This window comes from Ranitomeya variabilis, chromosome 4 (assembly GCF_051348905.1).
Source record: "Ranitomeya variabilis isolate aRanVar5 chromosome 4, aRanVar5.hap1, whole genome shotgun sequence".
Taxonomy (NCBI): domain Eukaryota; kingdom Metazoa; phylum Chordata; class Amphibia; order Anura; family Dendrobatidae; genus Ranitomeya; species Ranitomeya variabilis.
In genome coordinates this window covers 379,086,897-379,112,994 of record NC_135235.1, presented here as the reverse complement: position 1 = coordinate 379,112,994, position 26,098 = coordinate 379,086,897, and the positions used below count along the sequence as shown (strand labels likewise).

The 26,098-nt window shown below is 43.7% G+C and overlaps 1 protein-coding gene across 1 annotated transcript in view; it reads right to left on the bottom strand.

Annotated features, from left to right (window-relative positions):
* The window catches only part of KAT6B (lysine acetyltransferase 6B), a 318,128-nt gene that overhangs the window by 20,867 nt on the left and 271,163 nt on the right, over positions 1-26,098 (bottom strand). Inside the window, exon 16 of the mRNA XM_077250789.1 lies at positions 18,598-18,847. Coding sequence (XP_077106904.1) covers positions 18,598-18,847 — 250 coding nt within the window. The remainder of the gene's footprint in view (positions 1-18,597; positions 18,848-26,098) is intronic.

Here is a 26,098-nt window from a genome sequence, read left to right as displayed (position 1 = left end):
GTCCCTAGTAAACCCGTGCTGATACTGGGTCATGAGGTTATTCCTCTTCAGATACTCCAGCATAGCATCCCTTAGAATGCCCTCCAGGATTTTACCCACAGTAGAGGTTAAGCTTACTGGCCTATAATTACCGAGTTCAGTTTTTGCCCCTTTTTTGAATATTGGCACCACATTTGCTATACGCCAGTCCTGTGGTACAGACCCTGTTATTATGGAGTCTTTAAAGATTAAAAATAATGGTCTATCAATGACTGTACTTAGTTCCTGCAGTACTCGGGGGTGTATCCCATCTGGGCCCGGAGATTTATCAATTTTAGTTATTTTTAGACGCCGCTGTACTTCCTGCTGGGTTAAGCAGGTGACATTTAATGGGGAATTTTTATCACTAGTCATTTTGTCTGCCATGGGATTTTCTTTTGTAAATACTGATGAAAAAAAGTCATTTAGCATATTGGCTTTTTCCTCATCCTCATCCACCAATTCACCCAGACTATTTTTAAGGGGGCCAACACTGTCATTTTTTAGTTTCTTACTATTTATATAGTTAAAGAATATTTTGGGGTTATTTTTGCTCTCTCTGGCAATGAGTCTCTCTGTCTCAATCTTTGCTGCCTTGATTTGCTTTTTACAGAATTTATTTAATTTTCTGTATTTATTTAATGCCTCCTCACTACCTACTTCCTTTAATTCTCTAAATGCTTTCTTTTTGTCCCTTATTGCGCCCCTTACAGCTCTATTTAGCCATATTGGTTTCCTCCTATTTCTAGTATGTTTATTCCCATACGGTATATACTGTGCACAGGTCCTATCCAGGATGCTAATAAATGTCTCCCATTTTCTTTGTGTATTTTTGTGTCTCAGGATATCGTCCCAGTTAATTGCACCAAGATCCTCTCTCATCCGTTGGAAATTTGCCCTCCTGAAGTTTAGTGTCCTTGTCACCCCCCTACTACCCATCTTATTAAAGGTTACATGAAAACTTATTATTTTGTGATCACTATTCCCCAAGTGACCCCCAACCCTTATATTTGATAGTGGCTCCTTCTTCAGGCTGCAGGCTATTTGTAATCTTGCCTGAAGAAGGAGCCACTGTGCTCTGAAAGCTTGCAAACATATTATTTTCTGGTTAGCCAATAAAGGTATCACTCTTAGAATACTTCTGTCATCATTGGGCAGAAAAGTATTAACATCGATTTTTCTGGCTAACACGGTACCACAATACAATTTGTTATTGTACATCGTAACCTGGTGGAGAAATCCACTAACAGAAGCTCATTCCTATGATTAAAATAGAAATACATCCAAACACACCACTCCCAGGTAAGATGGTAAGCACATCAGGACATGTTTAGCGTCCCAAGATCAGTTGAGTCTCAACAGACTGAAGTTAATTTGCTGAACTTTCTGCTTTCTTATTTTATTTAGCTTACAATACGGAGTTAAAAATCTAACCAAATACTCAACTTGTATTGCCTCATTTTTCAAGCAGAAGATTGAGAACATCAGAGACAGTTTCAGTCGACAACCCCCAGAGCCCTTCCTCCCAACTACCCAGCCCTCCACCTCGAAAACCAACTTCTCTACCATTACAGAAGATCAACTCTCCACTCTACTCTCAAGATCGCATCTCACCACCTGTGCACTTGACCCGATCCCTTCCCACTTCATCCCAAACCTCGCCACAGTCTTCATCCCAACTCTAACCCATCTCTTCAACCTATCACTAACAACTGGTGTTTTCCCCTAAAGCTTTAAACATGCCTCAATCACACCTATCGTCAAAAAGCCCTCTCTTGACCCATCCTCTGTATCTAGCTATCGCCCTATATCACTTCTCCCCTATGCCTCAAAACTACTGGAACAACACGTCCATCTTGAACTGTCCTCCCATCTATCTTCTTGCTCCCTTTTCCACCGCTTACAATCAGGCTTCCGGTCACACCACTCCACTGAAACTGCCCTAACTAAGGTCACCAATGACCTATTAACCGCCAAGAGCAAGCAACACTACTCTATCCTCCTCCTCCTGGACCTGTCCTCTGCCTTTGACACAGTGGACCATTCCTTATTACTACAGACCCTCTCATCCCTTGGCATCACAGACTTGGCCCTATCCTAGATCTCGTTATACCTAACTAACATTCAGCGTCTCATTCAGCGTCTCCCATTCACACACCACCTCCTCACCTCGCCCCCTATGTGTGGGAGTCCCGCAAGGTTCAGTTCTAGGGCCCCTGCTCTTCTCCATTTACACTTTTGGCCTGGGACAGCTCATAGAATCTCACGGTTTTCAGTATCATCTCTATGCTGATGACACACAGATCTACATCTCTGGACCAGATATCACCACCCTACTAACCAGAATTCCTCAATGTCTATCCGCTATTTCATCCTTCTTCTCCACTAGATTTCTAAAACTTAACATGGACAAAACAGAATTCATTGTCTTCCCCCATCTCACGCGACCCCCCCAATGAACCTATCCATTACAGTAAACGGCTGCCCACTCTCCCCAGTCCCACAAGCTCGCTGTCTTGGGGTAATCCTTGACACTGATCTCTCCTTCAAACCGCATATCCAAGTCCTTTCCACTTCCTGCCACCTTCAACTCAAAAATATTTCACGGATCCGTACATTCCTAAACCAAGAATCTGCAAAAACCCTAGTCCATGCCCTCATCATCTCCCGCCTCGACTACTGTAACCTCCTGCTCTGTGGCCTCCTTTCTAACACTCTCGCACCCCTCCAATCTATTCTAAACTCTGCTGCGCGACTAATTCACCTGTCCCCCCACTATTCCCCGGCCTCTCCCCTCTGTCAATCCCTTCACTGGCTCCCCATTACCCAGAGACTCCAGTACAAAAGCCTAACCATGACATACAAAGCCATCCACAACCTGTCTCCTCCATACATCTGTGACCTCGTCTCCCGGTACTTTCCTGCACGCAACCTCCGATCATCACAAGATCTCCTTCTCTACTCCCCTCTTATCTCCTCTTCCCACAATCGCATACAAGATTTCTCTCGCTCATCACCCCTACTCTGGAACTCTCTACCACAACATATCAGACTCTCACCTACCATCGAAACCTTCAAAAAGAACCTGATGACCTACCTCTTCCGGCAAGCCTACAACCTGCAGTAACCACCGATCGACCAAACCACTGCACGACCAGCTCTATCCTCACCTACTGTATCCTCACCCATCCCTTGTAGATTGTGGGCCATCGCGGGCAGGGTCCTCTCTCCTCCTGTACCAGTTGTGACTTGTATTGTTCAAGATTATTGTACCTGTTTTTATTATGTATACCCCATCTCACATGTAAAGCGCCATGGAATAAATGGCGCTATAATAATAAATAATAATAATAACTTGTGCACATGGCCTTAAAGAGACAAAAGGGTTGATGCCACAAATAAAGATGGTAAGCCTCATCATGTAAGTAACCAGAATAGGCTAAAAAAAACATTTGAGACAACTAATCAGCCAGAGTAGAGGGAGTCTTAACTCTACAAAGCGTTCTTTGAAGCAGGATATTTTCCAAGATCAATCAGAAGTCAGAAATCGCAACCGTCCTGTATTTTGTATCCTAAACAGGAAGGACAGTTCCCTGGCAAATAATGTGACCTCAATCCCATGGTAAACTATACCAGAGTCACTCCAGTCAGTCATAATTTTGTACTGTCCGAGTAAAAGGCATTTCTTCATTGGCGGACACAAAAAACATGAGTTATTCTGCTGCTACCTGGAGGTTGATACTAGCAATAAATCTTAAATAAAAAAGTGGTCTCCTCCCCAGCAGAATATACCTTGCCTGCTAGCACTAGGCCTCCTCAGTTTAGTTTAGTGTCAGTGGGAGGCAGACATGGGTTGGAGTCTCAGACCAGTCTTATCCTTGGTAGGTTAGGCTAGGCATTAACCATTTCTCTTTTTGTGTTTCAGATCTCATATGTATGGGAGAAGTAAAAAATGTAAATGAAAATTCTGTTTCACCCCGTAGCGACAGAGTAGAACCTGTAATGTTTAGCCTATATCCTCTCTCGTCTGTTTTACAGGACCATGTACCTGGACACAGTCTGTGATTAGTTAGATGGGGCATTTGGTCCATTTGCCTTTTTTACTCCTGACCACATGCCCAGCATAGCGTGGTGCGTTTGAATAGAAAGGAAGGTGGAGTTGGGACTTCGACTTGCCTAGTCACAGGATCAAGTTCCTTCAGTACATTTAAGTATGCCCATTGCTGCGGTCCTGCATTATGCTGGCTTCCCTCATATATTTTTGTCATTTCCTTTTTGCACGTCCGGGCCCTGCCTTGAATGTGTTCCCTCTCACACTTCTGTGCACCTCCCTGCAGTATTTCAGTGCCTGTTCCCACCTCTCTATGTGTTCTGCTTTCCTCCCGTCCAACCTCTCCCCTCACTCCTACCCTCCCAGTTTAGGGTGTCGGTTCCAGTTTTTGGCTACAGAGTTAGGTGCATTTTCTGGCCGCCCAGGAGGGAGGGGGAGCCGGTTTTAAGAGGGTTCTAAGGTCTGCCCTTCTCCCTCTCCTCCTACAGAGAGAGCTTTGCATAAGCTAGATATCGTTAAAGCCACTCACTGCTCCATTCAGACACACAGGTTTTCTTGTTTGTTATTTGTCATTCCAGAAGGCCAGTGTAAGGGTATGGCAGCCTCTTAGGCGACCATTGCTCACTGGATTTGATCGACCATTATTGAAGTATATAGGGTAAAGGCGTAAAGGCAGCTCACCAATCAGTATTAGGGCCGTCTGTCAAAAGGTATCTGTTCGGCAGTTCAGTAAGGCAGGTACTTGGTCAATGGCTCATACCTTTTCTAAGTTTTGCAGGACCCATACCTTTTCATTCGGCTAATGCAAGTCTTGGCAAGAAGGTACTGCAGGCCACTGTCACCCAGTTGGCAGCCTAAGCCTAATACTCCTGTGGTAAAAGTATAACATTTGTTTCTTTGTTATTCCCATTCCCCATTCCAGCTTTAGAACATCCCATAGTTTTTGTGTCCCCAAATGAAGTGACCGAGAAATGAAGATTTTTTTTGTACTCACCGTAAAATCTCTTTCTCGTAGTCTTTATTGGGGATGCAGCACCAACCCTTGGTTCCCCGGTCGGGTGTGCATTTCAGCTTAGTTTTCGCTCTTGGGTGGTAATGCTTTTTCTTTCGTTTCTTCATGCGTTAGTTCTTTTTGCTTCTCCTACTTCTTTCTCACTAACTGAGGAGGCCTGGTATTAGCAGGTGAGGTATGGTCTGCTTGGGAAAAGCCAACTATTTTTGTTAAGATGTTTTGTTTGTTTTGGCCTTCAGGAGGCAGAAGACTAACCCTTGGTTCCTGTGTCCCCCAATGGAGACTAGAAAAAGATTGGATGGTGAGTACCAAAAAATCTTAATTTTTCCCATATTCATGCATATAATTATTGGGAGCAATCTCATCTTCAGGAAACCAAACTTGTTACATTTCTTAAAGAGAAAGGATGTGAATAATAATTAACTTATTAATTTCTTAGATATGTTTTAATTTTTCAAAACTAATTTACATACATCCTAATGAAGATGTATACTGATCACAGTCAAATGTTTGATTGTGTTATATTCACTTCTGTGACTCAGTAAGGACCTGAAGTAAACTGGACTGCAGAGATATATTAGTTAATGGGATCCCTAACCATAGTCCCTCATACATTGTTGGTTGGGTTGTATATATCCTTGCTACTCTTAAAGAAAGCGAGCAAGTGGATATTGAGGCTCAATACTGTTAATCCTTGTGGACTGAATGAAAATTTCAACTTTGGTTGCCCTTCTATGAGATGACCCCTGAGATCATTGGTGGAATAAGATTCTTTAACCTCTATGTTATGAGATGATTTGTGCATTACTTGCCCCTTAGGCCATCAAATGTAGGACACTACATTGAGGTACTTTTATAATGAATTTCAAGGGGACAAGTCAATTGTAACCTTTAGATGCAATCTATGTCATTGTCTCTTTAAAGAATTCCTTGGAATTTATGATGAGGACACATTTACAGAAGGATTTGCGTCTACCACTGTTCAAGAACTGTCATATAATTTAGATGCATCTGATAATGGTCATTCACACTTATCCTTTAAAATATATTAATGCATGCACCAAATTTGTAAAACAAGCTAAAAAAAGCCCAAATCAATATTTAAATCAATATATGACCAATAATATTTACAGGTAACAGATATATGTCCTGAATATGTGACCTCAATGACTTTCTGATATGGATGTACATTCTTGATTTATTTCTTGTTTCAACATTTTTTTTATATACTACGAACAGTATTAGTATGCCTATTGGTTGACCCACCTGTCAATTATGACAGGATGAATAAATGGTTTGAAAATGTGGCCAACCCCGCCCTTAGAAAAAGCCGGTATCTCTGGCGAAACATGTGTCAGGGACATATGTCCCAATCTTATACTTGATAGCAGAGTATTAAAAGGGTCTTAGTGCCAATTAAAAGATACCAATGAATGCAGCTCTTGTAGCTTTCTAACAAGTACCCACGGTATATGAGTAACATATATGCTGTATATCTACAAACAGTGAACGTTGAAGGACCGGTGTGCTGACTTATCAGGGAAGACTGTGCCTGCAGCGATGCACATGTATGCAGTCTCTGCTGTTGATCGTATGTATATAGACGTGCTGTGCAGCTGAAATACCGCTGTATTTACTTACTAGGGGAAGACCACGTCTGCAGTGGACACACCTGTACACAGTCTCTCCTACTGACCACACACAACTAGATGCGACCTGCGTACTGGAGTGTCGGCAGTGAGCAAATCAGAGAACAGCATTAGCATGCATGTGCCGTCTTCTGATCAAACCGCACAACACGCATAGTGATATATGTGGAATAGCGGCATTCTAGTCATTCAACAGTACAATCACACTGCTATACTATCCATCTGGCCGATAATATCACTGTGGACCACACACATGGTCAGAGTGTTGGAGTGCTGGTGGCATTTATATCAGGGAGCAGCAGCAATATGTATACTTGCGGTCTCCCGTTCCAGCCACACAACACATAGATGGAACTAGTAATGGGTATAATATACCACAGTGCTACATGACCTAATATACAGTGGCAGTCATAACGGTTAAAATCTATTATAGTTGGTCAATAGAACATTACCAACTCTCCCAGACACATATAGATCTGGCATTAAATTTGAGACCCAATATATAAGGATACATGCAACCCGACCAACAATTTATGAGTCACTATGGTTAGGGATCCTATTAATTAACTAATATACCTCTGGAGTCCAGTTTACATCGGAATCTTAGGGAGTCACAGCAGTGAATATAACAATCATACATTTGGCTGTGACTCATCCTTACTAGGCTGTATGTAAATTTGTTTTTAAAAATTAAAACATTATCTAAGATATTAAAAAAAAATCATTTTTATTCACATCCTTTCCCTTCCCCTTCTTCCCCACTAATCTACAATTTCTTGGTGGTGTCCATCTATGTGAATAATGTCCCATGATACGGACTATTCAATTACTGTATTACTTAAAGAGGTACTCCCTGAAGATAAAAAGTATTAAGTGGAAATACCTTCATAAGCTACAAAGCTGGAACCCATAGAACGGTTTCCAATCATCATAGTATTGGCTAATTAAATATCTTATAGCATCTCCAGCCAGGTATTTCATAATCAGGAACGATGGCAAGCCAAGTTGCTGGTCCTGTGTCATTCTGTCTAAAACATGCTGCAGCAGAGATGAAGATGTTTTCCTTAGGCTGTAGGTGGAAATTGGCAGGCATAGAACCCAAGTGGAAAGGGGGAGGTGCAAAGCAGGACAGGACCTATAGTTTGCATGGTTGTGCCCCCTAATCTCAGACTGCTTGGAATGAAATATTATCAGGGGGCGTCCTTGTAATAGAAGACAGGAAGAGTCCACACTCCTTGATTTGTGACAAAATGTCACGAAATGGGGGTGGAGCAAAACCAGCCATCACACTAGTTACCAGATACTGTGAAGACTGGAAAAAGTATAATGGTTGTCAGCTTTATAGTTTATGACGGTATATCCACGTGAATACATTTTTTTTATATCTTCACATTTCTCCTTTAAGTTAGTATGCATCTAAGGTTTCCTCCAGAAATATTTTTTTTTTCTGGAAAGTGTATGGCTCAAAATATTACTTCTCTTGCAGAATGGGTTCAAGAAAGATCCTAGTACCACCATGTAATAGCATGTTTCCACATTGACCAATTCCTTTAGAATAGGAGATCACTTGATATGCACCTAGATTTCTAGGATCACTAACTTGGCAAAAAAAATACATTTCTTTAAAAAAGAAAAAAAAAACTACTTTTGAAAATATCCATCAGTCACCGCTTTTAAAGAAAGCAATTTGTTAGTTGTAAGAAAGCAGGAGGTAAGGTCCTTAACAGCAGATAAGTGTCACAGAGGTGGTTGGCTTAGGTAATGGAAAATCTGTACCAGTAACAGATTGGACTGGATTTTATGTTCAGGATTTAGGAGCATCTAAAAGAATCTAGTTGAAAAAGGTTGCTACCGTAATCCAGCTCAGGTTTACAGGCCTAATAACAGCAGCTGGGTTAGCTCAGCAGTATGGAGTTCTGCTGGTGCTGAAATAGAGTGTATTTGTCTGGTGATCACGCTTAAACCGCTTGAGTGGATATTGCCTGAAAATACTGATATTGGTGAGGCTGCTACTTTAACTTTATTTCAATGCACCTGAAGGGCTGTTTATGCTATATATTTGTACAGGAGAAAAGCAGTTTTTGTTTGAAGTTGTAAAGTTTATGATGAAAAATAAACTTGATTAACAATAAACGTGCATATACAAGCAGCTAGCAGAGAGCTGAAAACCTAAAATTGGTGTCTGAATGGGGGCATAAAGTCTTAAACAGGTAATTACAGTTTAAAAGACTTAATGTCCTGGGTAAAAGCAGCTACAACATTACAAACACAGTCTGAAAGCATGGAGGAACTTGTTAAGCAACTGGTCCAGGCCAATCTGCAGCAGCATTGGCAACAGCAGCAGTGGCAACAGCAGCAGTGGCAACAGCAGCAGCAGAAGATGGCGCTCTTGGCAGAAGCTGTCAGTACAGGGAGACGGCACCTTCCGCCAGCCTAAGTGAGAGTAACTGTGTGAGACAAGCAGCAGTATGGGAGGATTTGCAGAAAATTACTCTGGAGGACGACGTCAAGACTTTCCTGACTTTCTTTGAGAGGGTATGAAGGAACAGATGAATGACCTCGGGGAGACCAAACATCCAACACTGCGGAGACACCATCACGTGTTTCTCAACGCAGTGATCCAGAACACTGCCCCCATCCCTTATTGGAAATATGCAAACGCATGTAAAGTAAGCTGCGGAGACACCATCACGTGTTTCTCAACGCAAGCAATGAATAGCCAGGCCTTTCTCCGGGAAGGAACAACCACGGGAAGGGCAGCATCCAATAAAGGAGAATATCCAATAAAGGAAGACCACCTATGCCAAGCATGGTATCCATCCACAAACAGCTGTTTCGGGGTTTTTGCCCCTCATCAGTGTGGAGTAGGAAACTGGCTATTAGGAGCAGTGCCTGGTGAAAGGCTATGAAGGAACAGATGAATGACCTCGGGGAGACCAAACATCCAACACTGCGGAGACACCATCACGTGTTTCTCAACGCAGTGATCCAGAACACTGCCCCCATCCCTTATGGGAAATATGCAAACGCATGTAAAGTAAGCTGCGGAGACACCATCACGTGTTTCTCAACGCAAGCAATGAATAGCCAGGCCTTTCTCCGGGAAGGAACAACCACGGGAAGGGCAGCATCCAATAAAGGAGAATATCCAATAAAGGAAGACCACCTATGCCAAGCATGGTATCCATCCACAAACAGCTGTTTCGGGGTTTTTGCCCCTCATCAGTGTGGAGTAGGAAACTGGCTATTAGGAGCAGTGCCTGGTGAAAGGCTATGAAGGAACAGATGAATGACCTCGGGGAGACCAAACATCCAACACTGCGGAGACACCATCACGTGTTTCTCAACGCAGTGATCCAGAACACTGCCCCCATCCCTTATGGGAAATATGCAAACGCATGTAAAGTAAGCTGCGGAGACACCATCACGTGTTTCTCAACGCAAGCAATGAATAGCCAGGCCTTTCTCCGGGAAGGAACAACCACGGGAAGGGCAGCATCCAATAAAGGAGAATATCCAATAAAGGAAGACCACCTATGCCAAGCATGGTTTGCATATTTCCCATAAGGGATGGGGGCAGTGTTCTGGATCACTGCGTTGAGAAACACGTGATGGTGTCTCCGCAGTGTTGGATGTTTGGTCTCCCCGAGGTCATTCATCTGTTCCTTCATAGCCTTTCACCAGGCACTGCTCCTAATAGCCAGTTTCCTACTCCACACTGATGAGGGGCAAAAACCCCGAAACAGCTGTTTGTGGATGGATACCATGCTTGGCATAGGTGGTCTTCCTTTATTGGATATTCTCCTTTATTGGATGCTGCCCTTCCCGTGGTTGTTCCTTCCCGGAGAAAGGCCTGGCTATTCATTGCTTGCGTTGAGAAACACGTGATGGTGTCTCCGCAGCTTACTTTACATGCGTTTGCATATTTCCCATAAGGGATGGGGGCAGTGTTCTGGATCACTGCGTTGAGAAACACGTGATGGTGTCTCCGCAGTGTTGGATGTTTGGTCTCCCCGAGGTCATTCATCTGTTCCTTCATAGCCTTTCACCAGGCACTGCTCCTAATAGCCAGTTTCCTACTCCACACTGATGAGGGGCAAAAACCCCGAAACAGCTGTTTGTGGATGGATACCATGCTTGGCATAGGTGGTCTTCCTTTATTGGATATTCTCCTTTATTGGATGCTGCCCTTCCCGTGGTTGTTCCTTCCCGGAGAAAGGCCTGGCTATTCATTGCTTGCGTTGAGAAACACGTGATGGTGTCTCCGCAGCTTACTTTACATGCGTTTGCATATTTCCCATAAGGGATGGGGGCAGTGTTCTGGATCACTGCGTTGAGAAACACGTGATGGTGTCTCCGCAGTGTTGGATGTTTGGTCTCCCCGAGGTCATTCATCTGTTCCTTCATAGCCTTTCACCAGGCACTGCTCCTAATAGCCAGTTTCCTACTCCACACTGATGAGGGGCAAAAACCCCGAAACAGCTGTTTGTGGATGGATACCATGCTTGGCATAGGTGGTCTTCCTTTATTGGATATTCTCCTTTATTGGATGCTGCCCTTCCCGTGGTTGTTCCTTCCCGGAGAAAGGCCTGGCTATTCATTGCTTGCGTTGAGAAACACGTGATGGTGTCTCCGCAGCTTACTTTACATGCGTTTGCATATTTCCCATAAGGGATGGGGGCAGTGTTCTGGATCACTGCGTTGAGAAACACGTGATGGTGTCTCCGCAGTGTTGGATGTTTGGTCTCCCCGAGGTCATTCATCTGTTCCTTCATAGCCTTTCACCAGGCACTGCTCCTAATAGCCAGTTTCCTACTCCACACTGATGAGGGGCAAAAACCCCGAAACAGCTGTTTGTGGATGGATACCATGCTTGGCATAGGTGGTCTTCTTTTATTGGATATTCTCCTTTATTGGATGCTGCCCTTCCCATGGTTGTTCCTTCCCGGAGAAAGGCCTGGCTATTCATTGCTTGCGTTGAGAAACACGTGATGGTGTCTCCGCAGCTTACTTTACATGCGTTTGCATATTTCCCATAAGGGATGGGGGCAGTGTTCTGGATCACTGCGTTGAGAAACACGTGATGGTGTCTCCGCAGTGTTGGATGTTTGGTCTCCCCGAGGTCATTCATCTGTTCCTTCATAGCCTTTCACCAGGCACTGCTCCTAATAGCCAGTTTCCTACTCCACACTGATGAGGGGCAAAAACCCCGAAACAGCTGTTTGTGGATGGATACCATGCTTGGCATAGGTGGTCTTCCTTTATTGGATATTCTCCTTTATTGGATGCTGCCCTTCCCGTGGTTGTTCCTTCCCGGAGAAAGGCCTGGCTATTCATTGCTTGCGTTGAGAAACACGTGATGGTGTCTCCGCAGCTTACTTTACATTTCTTTGAGAGGGTGGCAGACATGTAGAAACTGCACCCAGAGCAATGGGCAGAGGTCCTAGCTGTGTACCTTACTGGGGAACCGCAGAAAACATACTACACCCGTGCCATGCAAAGCGCCAAGGAGTATGGCAAGCTGAAGGCGGAGATTATGGCACGTTTGGGTGTAACTCTAGCTGTCAGGGTGCAAGGGGTGCACCTCTGGCAATACAAAAGGGACAAGCCTCCCCGGTCTCAGATGTTCAATCGGTTACACCTGGAGCAAAATTGGCTGTAGTCCGAGACGTGCTCTCCAGCACAAACGATGGAAAGAGTTGTGGTGGACCGGCTTATCCACTCACTACCCAAGTCCATGAAAAGCTAGATAGCCCAAAGAGACCCCTAGAATGCAGATGACCTTGTGAGCCTTGTAGAAAGATATTTACAGTTACGTCCATATATATTTTATATATTTGGACAAAGACAACATTTTTCTAATTTTGGTTATAGACATTACCACAATGAATTTTAAACAAAACAATTCAGATGCAGTTGAAGTTCAGACTTTCAGCTTTCATTTGAGGGTATCCACATTAAAATTGGATGAAGGGTTTAGGAGTTTCAGCTCCTTAACATGTGCCACCCTGTTTTTAAAGGGACCACAAGTAATTGGACAGATTCAATAATTTTAAATAAAATGTTCATTTCTACTACTTGGTTGAAAACCCTTTGTTGGCAATGACTGCCTAAAGTCTTGAACTCATGGACATCACCAGACGCTATGTTTCCTCCTTTTTGATGCTCTGCCAGGCCTTCACGGCAGCGGTTTTCAGTTGCTGTTTGTTTGTGGGCCTTTCTGTCTGAAGTTTAGTCTTTAACAAGTGAAATGCATGCTCAATTGGGTTGAGATCAGGTAACTGACTTGGCCATTCAAGAATATTCCACTTCTTTGCTTTAATAAACTCCTGGGTTACTTTGGCTTTATGTTTTGGGTCATTGTCCATCTGTAGTATGAAACGACGACCAATCAGTTTGGCTGCATTTGGCTGGATCTGAGCACACAGTGTGTCTCTGAATACTTCAGAATTCATTCGGCTGCTTCTGTCCTGTGTCACATCATCAATAAACACTAGTGACCCAGTGCCACTGGCAGCCATGCATGCCCAAGCCATCACACTGCCTCCGCCGTGTTTTACAGATGATGTGGTATGCTTTGGATCATGAGCTGTACCACGCCTTTGCCATACTTTTCTCTTTCCATCATTCTGGTAGAGGTTGATCTTGGTTTCATCTGTCCAAAGAATGTTATTTCAGAACTGTGCTGGCTTTTTTAGATGTTTTTAGCAAAGTCCAGTCTAGCCTTTCTATTCTTGATGCTTATGAGTGGCTTGCACCGTCCAGTGAACCCTCTGTATTTACTTTCATGCAGTCTTCTCTTTATGGTAGATTGGATATTGATACGCCTACCTCCTGGAGAGTGTTGTTCACTTGGTTGGCTGTTGTGAAGGGGTTTCTCTTCACCATGGAGATTATTCTGCGATCATCCACCACTGTTGTCTTCCGTGGGCGCCCAGGTCTTTTTGCATTGATGAGTTCACCAGTGCTTTCTTTCTTTCTCAGGATGTACCAAACTGTAGATTTTGCCACTCCTAATATTGTAGCAATTTCTCGGATGTTTTTTTTCTGTTTTCGCAGCTTAAGGAAGGCTTGTTTCACCTGCATGGAGAGCTCTTTTGACCGCATGTTTACTTCACAGCAAAACCTTCTAAATGCAAGCAACACACCTCAAATCAACTCCAGGCCTTTATCTGCTTAATTGAGAATGACATAACGAAGGGATTGCCCACACCTGTCCATGAAATAGCCTTGGAGTCAACTGTCCAATTACTTTTGATCCCTTTAAAAACAGGGTGGCACATGTTAAGGAGCTGAAACTCCTAAACCCTTCATCCAATTTTAATGTGGATATCCTCAAATGAAAGCTGAAAGTCTGAACTTCAACTGCATCTGAATTGTTTTGTTTAAAATTCATTGTGGTAATGTCTATAACCAAAATTAGAAAAATGTTGTTTGTCCAAATATATATGGACGTAACTGTAGCTGTGGAGAACTGTCTGAGCAATCAAGGGAGCATGAGGTCCCCTCTCTAGGATACCGAAAAGAGGGGATCCAAGACCACGTCTGACGGGCACAAAAAGACCCAGGAAGGATCAGAGCTCGTTTCAAGGAGTACATGCTGTACTATTGTCTGTTGGAGGTGTCAGGGCAGGGTCATATAGGAGCCTTTGTAACATGGTTTAAGAACCGATGGACTGCTCACTCCGTAGGCTTACACATCTAATTTGTTTTGCATATCCCGTGTGCAGTACCATACCTCACCCTGGTGAGGTACCTCAGCTGAGCCAGTTGACAGCAAACGGTGTGATTATACTCCTGGACTCACAAAGTTTGGAGATCCTATTAACTGCCACACTTGTGCATCTGCTAGTCCCTGGAAGAGGTTGGGGGTGGAGTGTATCCATGGAGACAATAATACCTGTCAAATGGCCTAGTTGGATATATGCAAAGGCTATGGTTCCGTGTTCTACTCAATGGGAATTATCGAGACACTCCTAGTAATTTTCTTTACTCAGTTTAACCCCTTAGTGACGGAGACAAATTTTTGAAATCTGACCAGTGTCACTTTATGTGGTAATAACTCTGCAACGCTTCAACAAATCCCAGTGATTTTGAGAATGTTTTTTCATGACACATTATACTTTATGACATTGGTAAATTTAGGTCAATATGTTTTGTGTTTATTTATAAAAAATATCAAAAATTTGAGAAAAATGTTAAAAAATTAGCAATTTTCGAAATTTGAATGTTTATCCCTTTAATCCAGATGGTCACACCACAGCACCATTAATAAATAACATTTCCCACATGTCGGCTTTACATCAGCACCATTTGTAAAATGTTATTTTATTTTGTTAGCATTTTAGGAGGTTTAAAAATGTAGCAGCAATTTTTCATTTTTTCAAGGAAATTTACTACATTTATTTTTTTAGGGACTTATCCATGTTTGAAGTGCCTTTAGGGGTCCTATATATTGGTAAACCCCCAAACGTGATACCATTTTAAAAACAGCACCCCCTGACATATTGAAAACTGCAGTCAGGTAGTTTATTAACTCTTCAGGTGCTTTACAGGAATTAATGCAAAGTGGCAAGACAGAAATGAAAAAGTGTATTTTTACCACCTAAATGTCTCTAACTTCTGAACAGATTACTACAGCCGTCAGACTCTAAGGTCGCTATTTGGTCGTGAATTGCCATGGCAAACATCAAGACCGCAAAATCATGATCTGAGGGCACCAATTTGGATAAAGAGGAAGCCCCCACACTGTTAACCATTTATAATGATGTAGTCACTATTGACATCAGCATCTAAGGGGTTAAACAGATTTGGATGGGGCAAACACTGATCGTGGCTGATACAGCAAGTTGTCAGCTATAGTGTACAGCTGACAGCTGCTGGATTGTCACCTGTATGGGGAGGCTATTCTCTTATATCTCAGGTCAGTTAAAAGACATATTGGCGGTCATTAAGGGGTGAAAGAGTTTGTGAAAGATCTATAGAAGGGAATGCCTTTGGCAGCCAAATTTGAGACCAGAGCATCCATGGATTTTCTTGCGGCATTCTCATATTTTGTGCTGCTGTAATGGGTGTAAGGGAAGTAACGTTCTAGAATGTTAATCTGTTTTCCATGAGTCCTGTTAGAAACCGTAGAATGTGCCCACATTATAAAGCAGTTTCCACCAATATTGCTGCATCAGTGAGATCACAATTAATGCTAACAACACTAACAACATAGATAACATTAGATATTTTACCCCTTCAAGTAAGTAAAAGAGGAATCCTACTCAATATACCTAGAACAATGCTGAAACGCAATCTCTACCAGAGTGGTGTAGGTATTAGTATAACCGTTCAATGAGAACATCACCTCAGAAGGTTTCTGTAACCAGGACCTTGCAGCAAACAAATGGGCCACGGCACCTCCCTGACTCCTATGCCTTTTCTCTTACGCTTATTCAGGTGGAGACTGTTTTATAATGTAGGCACAAAGCACTTTATTTAATGTAATAGGTTTCTCTCATCTATATATGCCGCATCCACCACCTGGTTATTGCTCACTCAGCCTATAGGAATTTTTTGCAAGAAGTTATAGTTTTGCAGCAGTTTCATATCCAGGGACGTGAGGCAACTCCGATATATTTTTGGCACCTCCTTCTATTGGATGTCTTTTTCCCACCCTATCTTGTATATTTGTGATTTATTTATGTATTAATAAAGAATATCATTTTACCTTAAGCTAGAATCTCTTGTTTCCAGTGGCAATATTTACAGCTGCCAGGGATTGTATATGTTTATAAGATAATATATCTGTAAACAAATCTCATAGATGACACATTATTTCAAAGTGAAGTTGGTCTATATATCTTTAATTCTCCAACTTCAATCCTGCATACCAAACTACTGCCACAAAATGAAAAGATTGGGTTTAATTTAATATAAGGAAAAGCAACCAATGATGTCTGTATGGGGTAACAATTCTGTTTGCGGAGAGTGTCAAGTCGGCATAAGGAGATTAATAGGCCATGCAATGTTCCTCTTGGAAATTATATATGCAAATTGCCTCTTCACAGAGGAAGAGGACTTATACTGTACTGCCACTTATTGTAAGTAACAATCTTAAAATATAATAATGACCCTTTAATTAGTATGGTCACATGACTTAAGGTACCTTCACACTGAACGATATCGCTAGCGATCCGTGACGTTGCAGCGTCCTGGCTAGCGATATTGTTGAGTTTGACAGGCAGCAGCGATCAGGATCCTGCTGTGCCATCGTTGGTCGGAGCAGAAAGGCCAGAACTTTATTTCGTCGCTGGACTCCCGCAGACATCGCTGAATCGGCGTGTGTGACGCCGATGCAGCGATGTCTTCACTGGTAACCAGGGTAAACATCGGGTTACTAAGCGCAGGGCCGCGCTTAGTAACCTGATGTTTACCCTGGTTACCAGTGTAAACGTAAAAAAAAGCAAACACTACATACTTACATTCCGGTGTCTGTCCCCCGGCGCTGTGCTTCTCTGCACTGTGTAAGCGCCGGCTGGCCGGAAAGAAGAGCGGTGACGTCACCGCTGTGCTTTCCGGCTGGCGCTTACACAGTGCAGAGAAGCACAGCGCCGGGGGACAGACACCGGAATGTAAGTATGTAGTGTTTGCTTTTTTTTACGTTTACACTGGTAACCAGGGTAAACATCAGGTTACTAAGCGCGGCCCTGCGCTTAGTAACCCGATGTTTACCCTGGTTACCAGGGGACTTCGCATAGTTGGTCGCTGGAGAGCTGTCTGTGTGACAGCTCTCCAGCGACCACACAGCGACGCTGCAGCGATCGGGATAGTTGTCTAGATCGCTGCAGCGTCGCTAAATGTGACGGTACCTTAAGGATGGAAGAAAAACCAAACAGGTGTTTGCCTATCATAAGTTCCAAGCAGGAGGTCTGATTTTGCTGGATGAGAGGCCTTTGAGGAATTTATAAGGGGTAACCTCTCTCCTTGTGGAGAGTACCAAGCCAGTGTAAGAACCTTATATACCAGTCCAAAGCCACTCATCCAGCCAAATCATAACTTGCTTTGCTTTGATGAGGGGCCAACACCCTGAATCATGTGTCTGCAAATGGAGTGTCCGATTTGGTTTTTATCTTAAGGTACCGTCACACTCAGCAACTTTGCAACGAGAACGACAACAATCTGTGACGCTGCAGCGTCCTGGATAGCGATCTCGTTGTGTTTGACACGCAGCAGCGATCTGGATCCCGCTGTGCCATCGCTGGTCGGAACTAGAAGTCCAGAACTTTATGTGGTCGTCAGGTCGGCGTGTATCGTCATGTTTGACATCAAAAGCAACGACGCCAGCAATGTTTGACATGGAGCTAACAACCAGCGAGAACGAGAAGGGAGTCGCCGTTACGTCACAGGATCGCTCCTGCATCGTTCTGGAGTTGCTGTGTTTGACGTCTCTACAGCGACCTAAACAGCGACGCTGCAGTGATCTAGTTTAGGCCGGCTCGTTGTCTATATCGCCGCAGCGTCGCTGAGTGTGACGGTACCTTTAGACATGAAACAAGACTTGTTACAGGATCAGTATTGACTTTTAGGATTGCTACTTCCAATAGGCGACACTAAACTTCAAGTCCTCTTCATATCTGCAGATGGCCATTTGCATATTCTTTAAACTTGGACATTTTAAAAATCCTAAAATCCAGCTTCATTAAGGGATCTAGCCAGAGATACAATATTTTAGCACTGTATTAAGTCATTACAAAATGTTAATGTATATCCCACGTTTATATGGTTATTTATCTTGGAGACATAATAATAAAACAATTTCAAATAAAATTACACTTTGAAACTAATAACCATCTTGGTCATACTCTATACAACTGACATACTTGTACGATTTTCTTCTTCTGTACTGCATGGTGACTCTGCTGTTCTGATAGCTGCATGGTCACCCTCAGTGCCTCTTCTGACATCACTACTTGGGTCCATAGCGTTTGCCTGTTGCTCAGTGCAGTCTTGGTCAGAATTCTCAAATGGCTCATTTAGGACTTCAGTGGTCTCAGAGATTGTTTCTGTGGTGACACTGCTGTTTAGTCTCCGGCGTTTTCGTCCACGCCTTCGCCTTAGTGCAAAGGCCTTCTGTCAATGCAAACATTTTTTTAATATTTAAGCTAAGCATCTTCACGGTAGGCAATCTTACAATCTCTTGTTGCCCTTTAGACAGTGTTAATTTAATGCATCTATTAATACCTAGGTTTAAAGCAAGTGTGAATGACGCCTAAAGATATAAAGCTTGAGCTTATTAAGGAATGGCATTGTAAACATACTATAGATTGAACATTATTAGTTAGGCTGCATAACCAAGTCCATTCTCTGCAGATGTCACAGCAAAAACACAAAGAATCCACACTGACAAACCATTGTGTTACATTCGGGATTTTAAGAAAGATTTTGGTGTGAATTACATAAAGAATGCAAAGTGAAATCTAGGGTAAAACTCTGCAACAAAATTTACTGGTGGCAGACTACAAAATATGCAGCATGTCCTCAAATCCATTCACATTTGTTCCTGCTACACGTAGATTGGTTTTGTAAAAGGCATTCAACATGTGTGCTGTAAACTGCTCTGTATGTTCTCAGTGCTAAATATTTGTAACATGTGAATACAGCCTAATATTATTTAACTAATGATATGCTTAGGATTAATATTCTAGGTTCTCTATGTCTCAATCACATTTACAGGACATGTTAATAGTATAGGAACATGGAAAGGATGCTTAGTACTGTCTCTGTGTATTTATGGTGGAAAGGATACCATTAACCCCTTCATGACCCAGCCTATTTTGGCCTTAATGACCTTGCCGTTTTTTGCAATTCTGACCAGTGTCCCTTTATGAGGTAATAACTCAGGAACGCTTCAACGGATCCTAGCGATTCTGAGATTGTTTTTTCGTGACATATTGGGCTTCATGTTAGTGGTAAATTTAGGTCGATAATTTCTGAGTTTATTTGTGAAAAAAACGGAAATTTGGCAAAAAATTTGAAAATTTCGCAATTTTCACATTTTGAATTTTTATTCTGTTAAACCAGAGAGTTATGTGACACAAAATAGTTAATAAATAACGTTTCCCACATGTCTACTTTACATCAGCACAATTTTGGAAACAATTTTTTTTTTTGCTAGGAAGTTATAAGGGTTAAAATTTGACCAGTGATTTCTCATTTTTACAACAAAATTTACAAAACCATTTTTTTTAGGGACCACCTCACATTTGAAGTCATTTTGAGGGTTCTATATGGCTGAAAATACCCAAAAGTGACACCATTCTAAAAACTGCACCCCTCAAGGTGCTCAAAACCAGATTCAAGAAGTTTATTAACCCTTCAGGTGTTTCACAGCAGCAGAAGCAACATGGAAGTAAAAAATGAACATTTAACTTTTTAGTCACAAAAATGATCTTTTAGCAACAATTTTTTTATTTTCCCAGCGGTAAAAGGAGAAACTGGACCACGAACGTTGTTGTCCAATTTGTCCTGAGTACGCTGATACCTCATATGTGGGGGTAAACCACTGTTTGGGCGCACGGCAGGGCTTGGAAGGGAAGGAGCGCCATTTGACTTTTTGAATGAAAAATTGGCTCCAATCTTTAGCGGACACCATGTCATGTTTGGAGAGCCCCCGTGTGCCTAAACATTGGAGCTCCCCCACAAGTGACCCCATTTTGGAAACTAGACCCCCCAAGGAACTTATCTAGAAGCATAGTGAGCACTTTAAACCCCCAGGTGCTTCACAAATTGATCCGTAAAAATGAAAAAGTACTTTTTTTTCACAAAAAAATTATTTTAGCCTCAATTTTTTCATTTTCACATGGGCAACAGGATAAAATGGATCCTAAATTTTGTTGGGCAATTTCTCCTGAGTACACAAATACCTCACATGTGGGGGTAAACCACTGTTTGGGCACATGGTAAGGCTCGGAAGGGAAGGAGCGCCATTTGACTTTTTGAATGAAAAATTATCTCCATCGTTAGCGGACACCATGTCGCGTTTGGAAAGCCCCTGTGTGCCTAAACATTGGAGCTCCTCCACAAGTGACCCCATTTTGGAAACTAGACCCCCCAAGGAACTCATCTAGAGGCATAGTGAGCACTTTAAACCCCCAGGTGCTTCACAAATTGATCCGCAAAAATGAAAAAGTACTTTTTTTTCACACAAAATTTCTTTTAGCCTCAATTCTTTCATTTTCACATGGGCAACAGGATAAAATGGATCCTAAAATTTGTTGGGCAATTTCTCCTGAGTATGCCGATACCTCATATGTGGGGGTAAACCACTGTTTGGGTGCATGGCAAGGCTCGGAAGGGGAGGCGTGCCATTTGACTTTTTGAATGGAAAATTAGCTCCAATCGTTAGCGGACACCATGTCGCGTTTGGAGAGCCCCTGTGTGCCTAAACATTGGAGCTCCCCTACAAGTGACCCCATTTTGGAAACTAGACCCCCCAAGGAACTTATCTAGATGCATAGTGAGCACTTAGAACCCCCAGGTGCTTCACAGAAGTTTATAACGCAGAGCCGTGAAAATAAAAAAATAATTTTTCTTTCCTCAAAAATGATTTTTAGCCCAGAATTTTTTATTTTCCCAAGGGTAATAGGAGAAATTGGACCCCAAATTTTGTTGTCCAGTTTGTCCTGAGTACGGTGATACCCCATATGTGGGGGTAAACCACTGTTTGGGCGCACGGCAGGGCTCGGAAGGGAAGGCACGCCATTTGGCTTTTTGAATGGAAAATTAGCTCCAATCATTAGCGGACACCATGTCGCGTTTGGAGAGCCCCTGTGTGCCTAAACATTGGAGCTCCCGCACAAGTGACCCCATTTTGGAAACTAGACCTCCCAAGGAACTAATCTAGATGTGTGGTGAGCACTTTGAACCCCCAAGTGCTTCACAGAAGTTTATAACGCAGAGCCGTGAAAATAAAAAATGTGTTTCCTTTCCTCAAAAATATTTTTTAGCCCAGAATTTTTTTATTTTTGCAAGAGTAACAGGAGAAATTGGACCCCAAAAGTTGTTGACCAGTTTCTCCTGAGTACGCTGATACCCCATATGTGGGGGTAAACCACTGTTTTGGCACACGTCGGGGTTCGGAAGGGAAGTAGTGACGTTTTGAAATGCAGACTTTGATGGAATGCTCTGCGGGCATCAGGTTGCGTTTGCAGAGCCCCTGATGTGCCTAAACAGTAGGAACTCCCCACAAGTGACTCCATTTTGGAAACTAGACCCCCAAGGGAACTTATCTAGATGTGTGGTGAGCACTTTGAACCCCCAAATGCTTCACAGAAGTTTATAACGCAGAGCCGTGAAAATAATAAATGTGTTTCCTTTCCTCAAAAATATTTTTTAGCCCAGAATTTTTTTATTTTTGCAAGAGTAACAGGAGAAATTGGACCCCAAAAGTTGTTGACCAGTTTCTCCTGAGTACGCTGATACCCCATATGTGGGGGTAAACCACTGTTTTGGCACACGTCGGGGTTCGGAAGGGAAGTAGTGACGTTTTGAAATGCAGACTTTGATGGAATGCTCTGCGGGCATCAGGTTGCGTTTGCAGAGCCCCTGATGTGCCTAAACAGTAGGAACTCCCCACAAGTGACTCCATTTTGGAAACTAGACCCCCAAGGGAACTTATCTAGATGTGTGGTGAGCACTTTGAACCCCCAAATGCTTCACAGAAGTTTATAACGCAGAGCCGTGAAAATAATAAATGTGTTTCCTTTCCTCAAAAATATTTTTTAGCCCAGAATTTTTTTATTTTTGCAAGAGTAACAGGAGAAATTGGACCCCAAAAGTTGTTGACCAGTTTCTCCTGAGTACGCTGATACCCCATATGTGGGGGTAAACCACTGTTTTGGCACACGTCGGGGTTCGGAAGGGAAGTAGTGACGTTTTGAAATGCAGACTTTGATGGAATGCTCTGCGGGCATCAGGTTGCGTTTGCAGAGCCCCTGATGTGCCTAAACAGTAGGAACTCCCCACAAGTGACTCCATTTTGGAAACTAGACCCCCAAGGGAACTTATCTAGATGTGTGGTGAGCACTTTGAACCCCCAAATGCTTCACAGAAGTTTATAACGCAGAGCCGTGAAAATAATAAATGTGTTTCCTTTCCTCAAAAATATTTTTTTAGCCCAGAATTTTTTATTTTTGCAAGACTAACAGGAGAAATTGGACCCCAAAAGTTGTTGTCCAGTTTCTCCTGAGTACGCTGATACCCCATATGTGGGGGTAAACCACTGTTTGGGCACATGCCGGGGCTCGGAAGGGAAGTAGTGACGTTTTGGAATGCAGACTTTGATGGAATGGTCTGCGGGCATCATGTTACGTTTGCAGAGCCCCTGATATGCCTAAACAGTAGAAACCCCCCACAAGTGACCCCATTTTGGAAACTAGACGCCCCAAGGAACTTATCTAGATGTGTGGTGAGCACGTTCAACCCCCAAGTGCTTCACAGAAGTTTACAACGCAGAGCCGTGAAAATAAAAAATCATTTTTCTTTCCTCAAAAAAGATGTTTTAGCAAGCAATTTTTTATTTTCACAAGGGTAACAGGAGAATTTGGACCCCAATATTTGTTGCCCAGTTTGTTGTGAGTATGCTGATACCCCATATGTGGGGGTAAACCACTGTTTGGGCGCACGTCAGGGCTCGGAAGGGAAGTAGTGACATTTGAAATGCAGACTTTGATGGAATGGTCTGCGGGCGTCACATTGCATTTGCAGAGCCCCTGATGTGCCTAAACAGTAGAAACACCCCACAAGTGACCCCATTTTGGAAACTAGACCCCCGAAGGAACTTATCTAGATGTGTGGTGAGCACGTTCAACCCCCAAGTGCTTCACAGAAGTTTACAACGCAGAGCCGTGAAAATAAAAAATCATTTTTCTTTCCTCAAAAAAGATGTTTTAGCAAGCAATTTTTTATTTTCACAAGGGTAACAGGAGAATTTGGACCCCAATATTTGTTGCCCAGTTTGTTGTGAGTATGCTGATACCCCATATGTGGGGGTAAACCACTGTTTGGGCGCACGTCAGGGCTCGGAAGGGAAGTAGTGACATTTGAAATGCAGACTTTGATGGAATGGTCTGCGGGCGTCACATTGCATTTGCAGAGCCCCTGATGTGCCTAAACAGTAGAAACACCCCACAAGTGACCCCATTTTGGAAACTAGACCCCCGAAGGAACTTATCTAGATGTGTGGTGAGCACTTTCAACCCCCAAGTGCTTCACAGAAGTTTATAACGCAGAGCCGTGAAAATAAAAAATAATTGTTCTTTCCTCAAAAATTATGTTTTAGCAAGTAATTTTTTATTTTTGCAAGGGTAACAGGAGAAATTGGACCCCAACAGTTGTTGCCCAGTTTGTCCTGAGTACGCTGGTACCCCAAATGTGGGGGTAAACCACTGTTTGGGCGCACGTCGGGGCTTGGAAGGGAGGGAGCACCATTTGACTTTTTGAATGCAAGATTGGCTGGAATCAATGGTGGCGCCATGTTGCGTTTGGAGACCCCTGATGTGCCTAAACAGTGGAAACCCCTCAATTCTAACTTCAACACTAACCCCAACACACCCCTAATCCTAATCCCAACTGTAGCCATAACCCTAATCACAAACCTAACCCCAACACACCCCTAACCACAACCCTAACCGCAACACACCCGTAACCCTAATTCCAACCCTAATCCTAACCCTAATCCCAACCGTAGCCCTAATCCCAACCCTAACCACAACTGTAACCCCAACACACCCCTAACCCTATCCGTAACCCTAACCACAAGCCTAATCTTAACCCTATTTCAAACCCTAGCCCTAATTCCAACCCTAACTCTAATTCCAACCCTAACCCTAAGGCTATGTGCCCACGTTGCGAATTCGTGTGAGATTTTTCCGCACGATTTTTGAAAAATCTGCAGGTAAAAGGCACTGCGTTTTACCTGCGGATTTACAGCAGATTTCCAGTGTTTTTTTGTGCGGATTTCACCTGCGGATTCCTATTGAGGAACAGGTGTAAAACGTTGCGGAATCCGCACAAAGAATTGACATGCTGCGGAAAATACAACGCAGCGTTTCTGCACGGAATTTTCCGCACCATGGGCACAGCGGATTTGGTTTTCCTTAGGTGTACATGGTACTGTAAACCTGATGGAAAACTGCTTCGAATTCGCAGCGGCCAATCCGCTGCGGATCCGCGGCCAATCCGCTGCGGATCCGCGGCCAATCCGCTGCGGATCCGCTGCCGATCCGCGGCCCATCCGCTGCGGATCCGCTGCCAATCCGCTGCGGATCCGCGGCCGATCCGCTGCGGATCCGCGTCCGATCCGCGTCCGATCCGCTGCCGATCCGCTGCGGATCTGCGGCCGATCCGCTGCGGATCCACGGCCGATCCGCTCTGTGTGCACATGCCATAACCCTACCCCTAATTACCCTACCCGTAACCCTAACCCTACCCCTAACCCTACCCCTAGTTCTAACCCTAGTTCTAATCCTAACCCTAGAGGAAAAAAAAAAAAAAAAAAAATTCTTTATTTTATTATTGTCCCTATGGGGGTGATAAAGGGGGGGGGGGTTATTTATTATTTTTTTATTTTGATCGCTGTGATAGAACCTACCACAGCGATCAAAATGTACCTGTAAGGAATCTGCCGACTGGCAGATTCGGCGGGCGCACTGAGCATGCGCCCGCCATTTTCCAACATGGCGGCGCCCAGCGAGGAGACGGACGGACACCGGGAGGATCGGTAAGTATGAAGGGGTGGTGGGGGGGTGGATCGGAGCACGGGGGGGGGGGAACGGAGCACAGGGGGGGTGGGTCTGGGCAAGGAGGGAGCGGACAGGAGGACGGGGGAGCCGGCAGGCGGACGGAGGGGACCGGACCCCATAACAGAGGACGGGGGGGGCGATCGGTGGGCGTGGGGGGGGGTACTTCAGTATTTCCAGCCATGGCCGATGATATTGCAGCATCGGCCATGGCTGGATTGTAATATTTCACCATTTTTTTAGGTGAAATATTACAAATCGCTCTGATTGGCAGTTTCACTTTCAACAGCCAATCAGAGCGATCGTAGCCACGGGGGGGTGAAGCCACCCCCCCTGGGCTGAAGTACCACTCCCCCTCTCCCTGCAGATCGGGTAAAATAGGAGTTAACCCCTTCACCCGATCTGCAGGGACGCGATCATTCCATGACGCCACATAGGCGTCATGGGTCGGATTGGCACGGGTTTTCATGACGCCTACGTGGCGTCATGGGTCGGGAAGGGGTTAATTAATTAATGACATAATGCTGTTATTTTGTGTAAGGGTACCGTCACACAGTGCCATTTTCATCGCTACGACGGCACG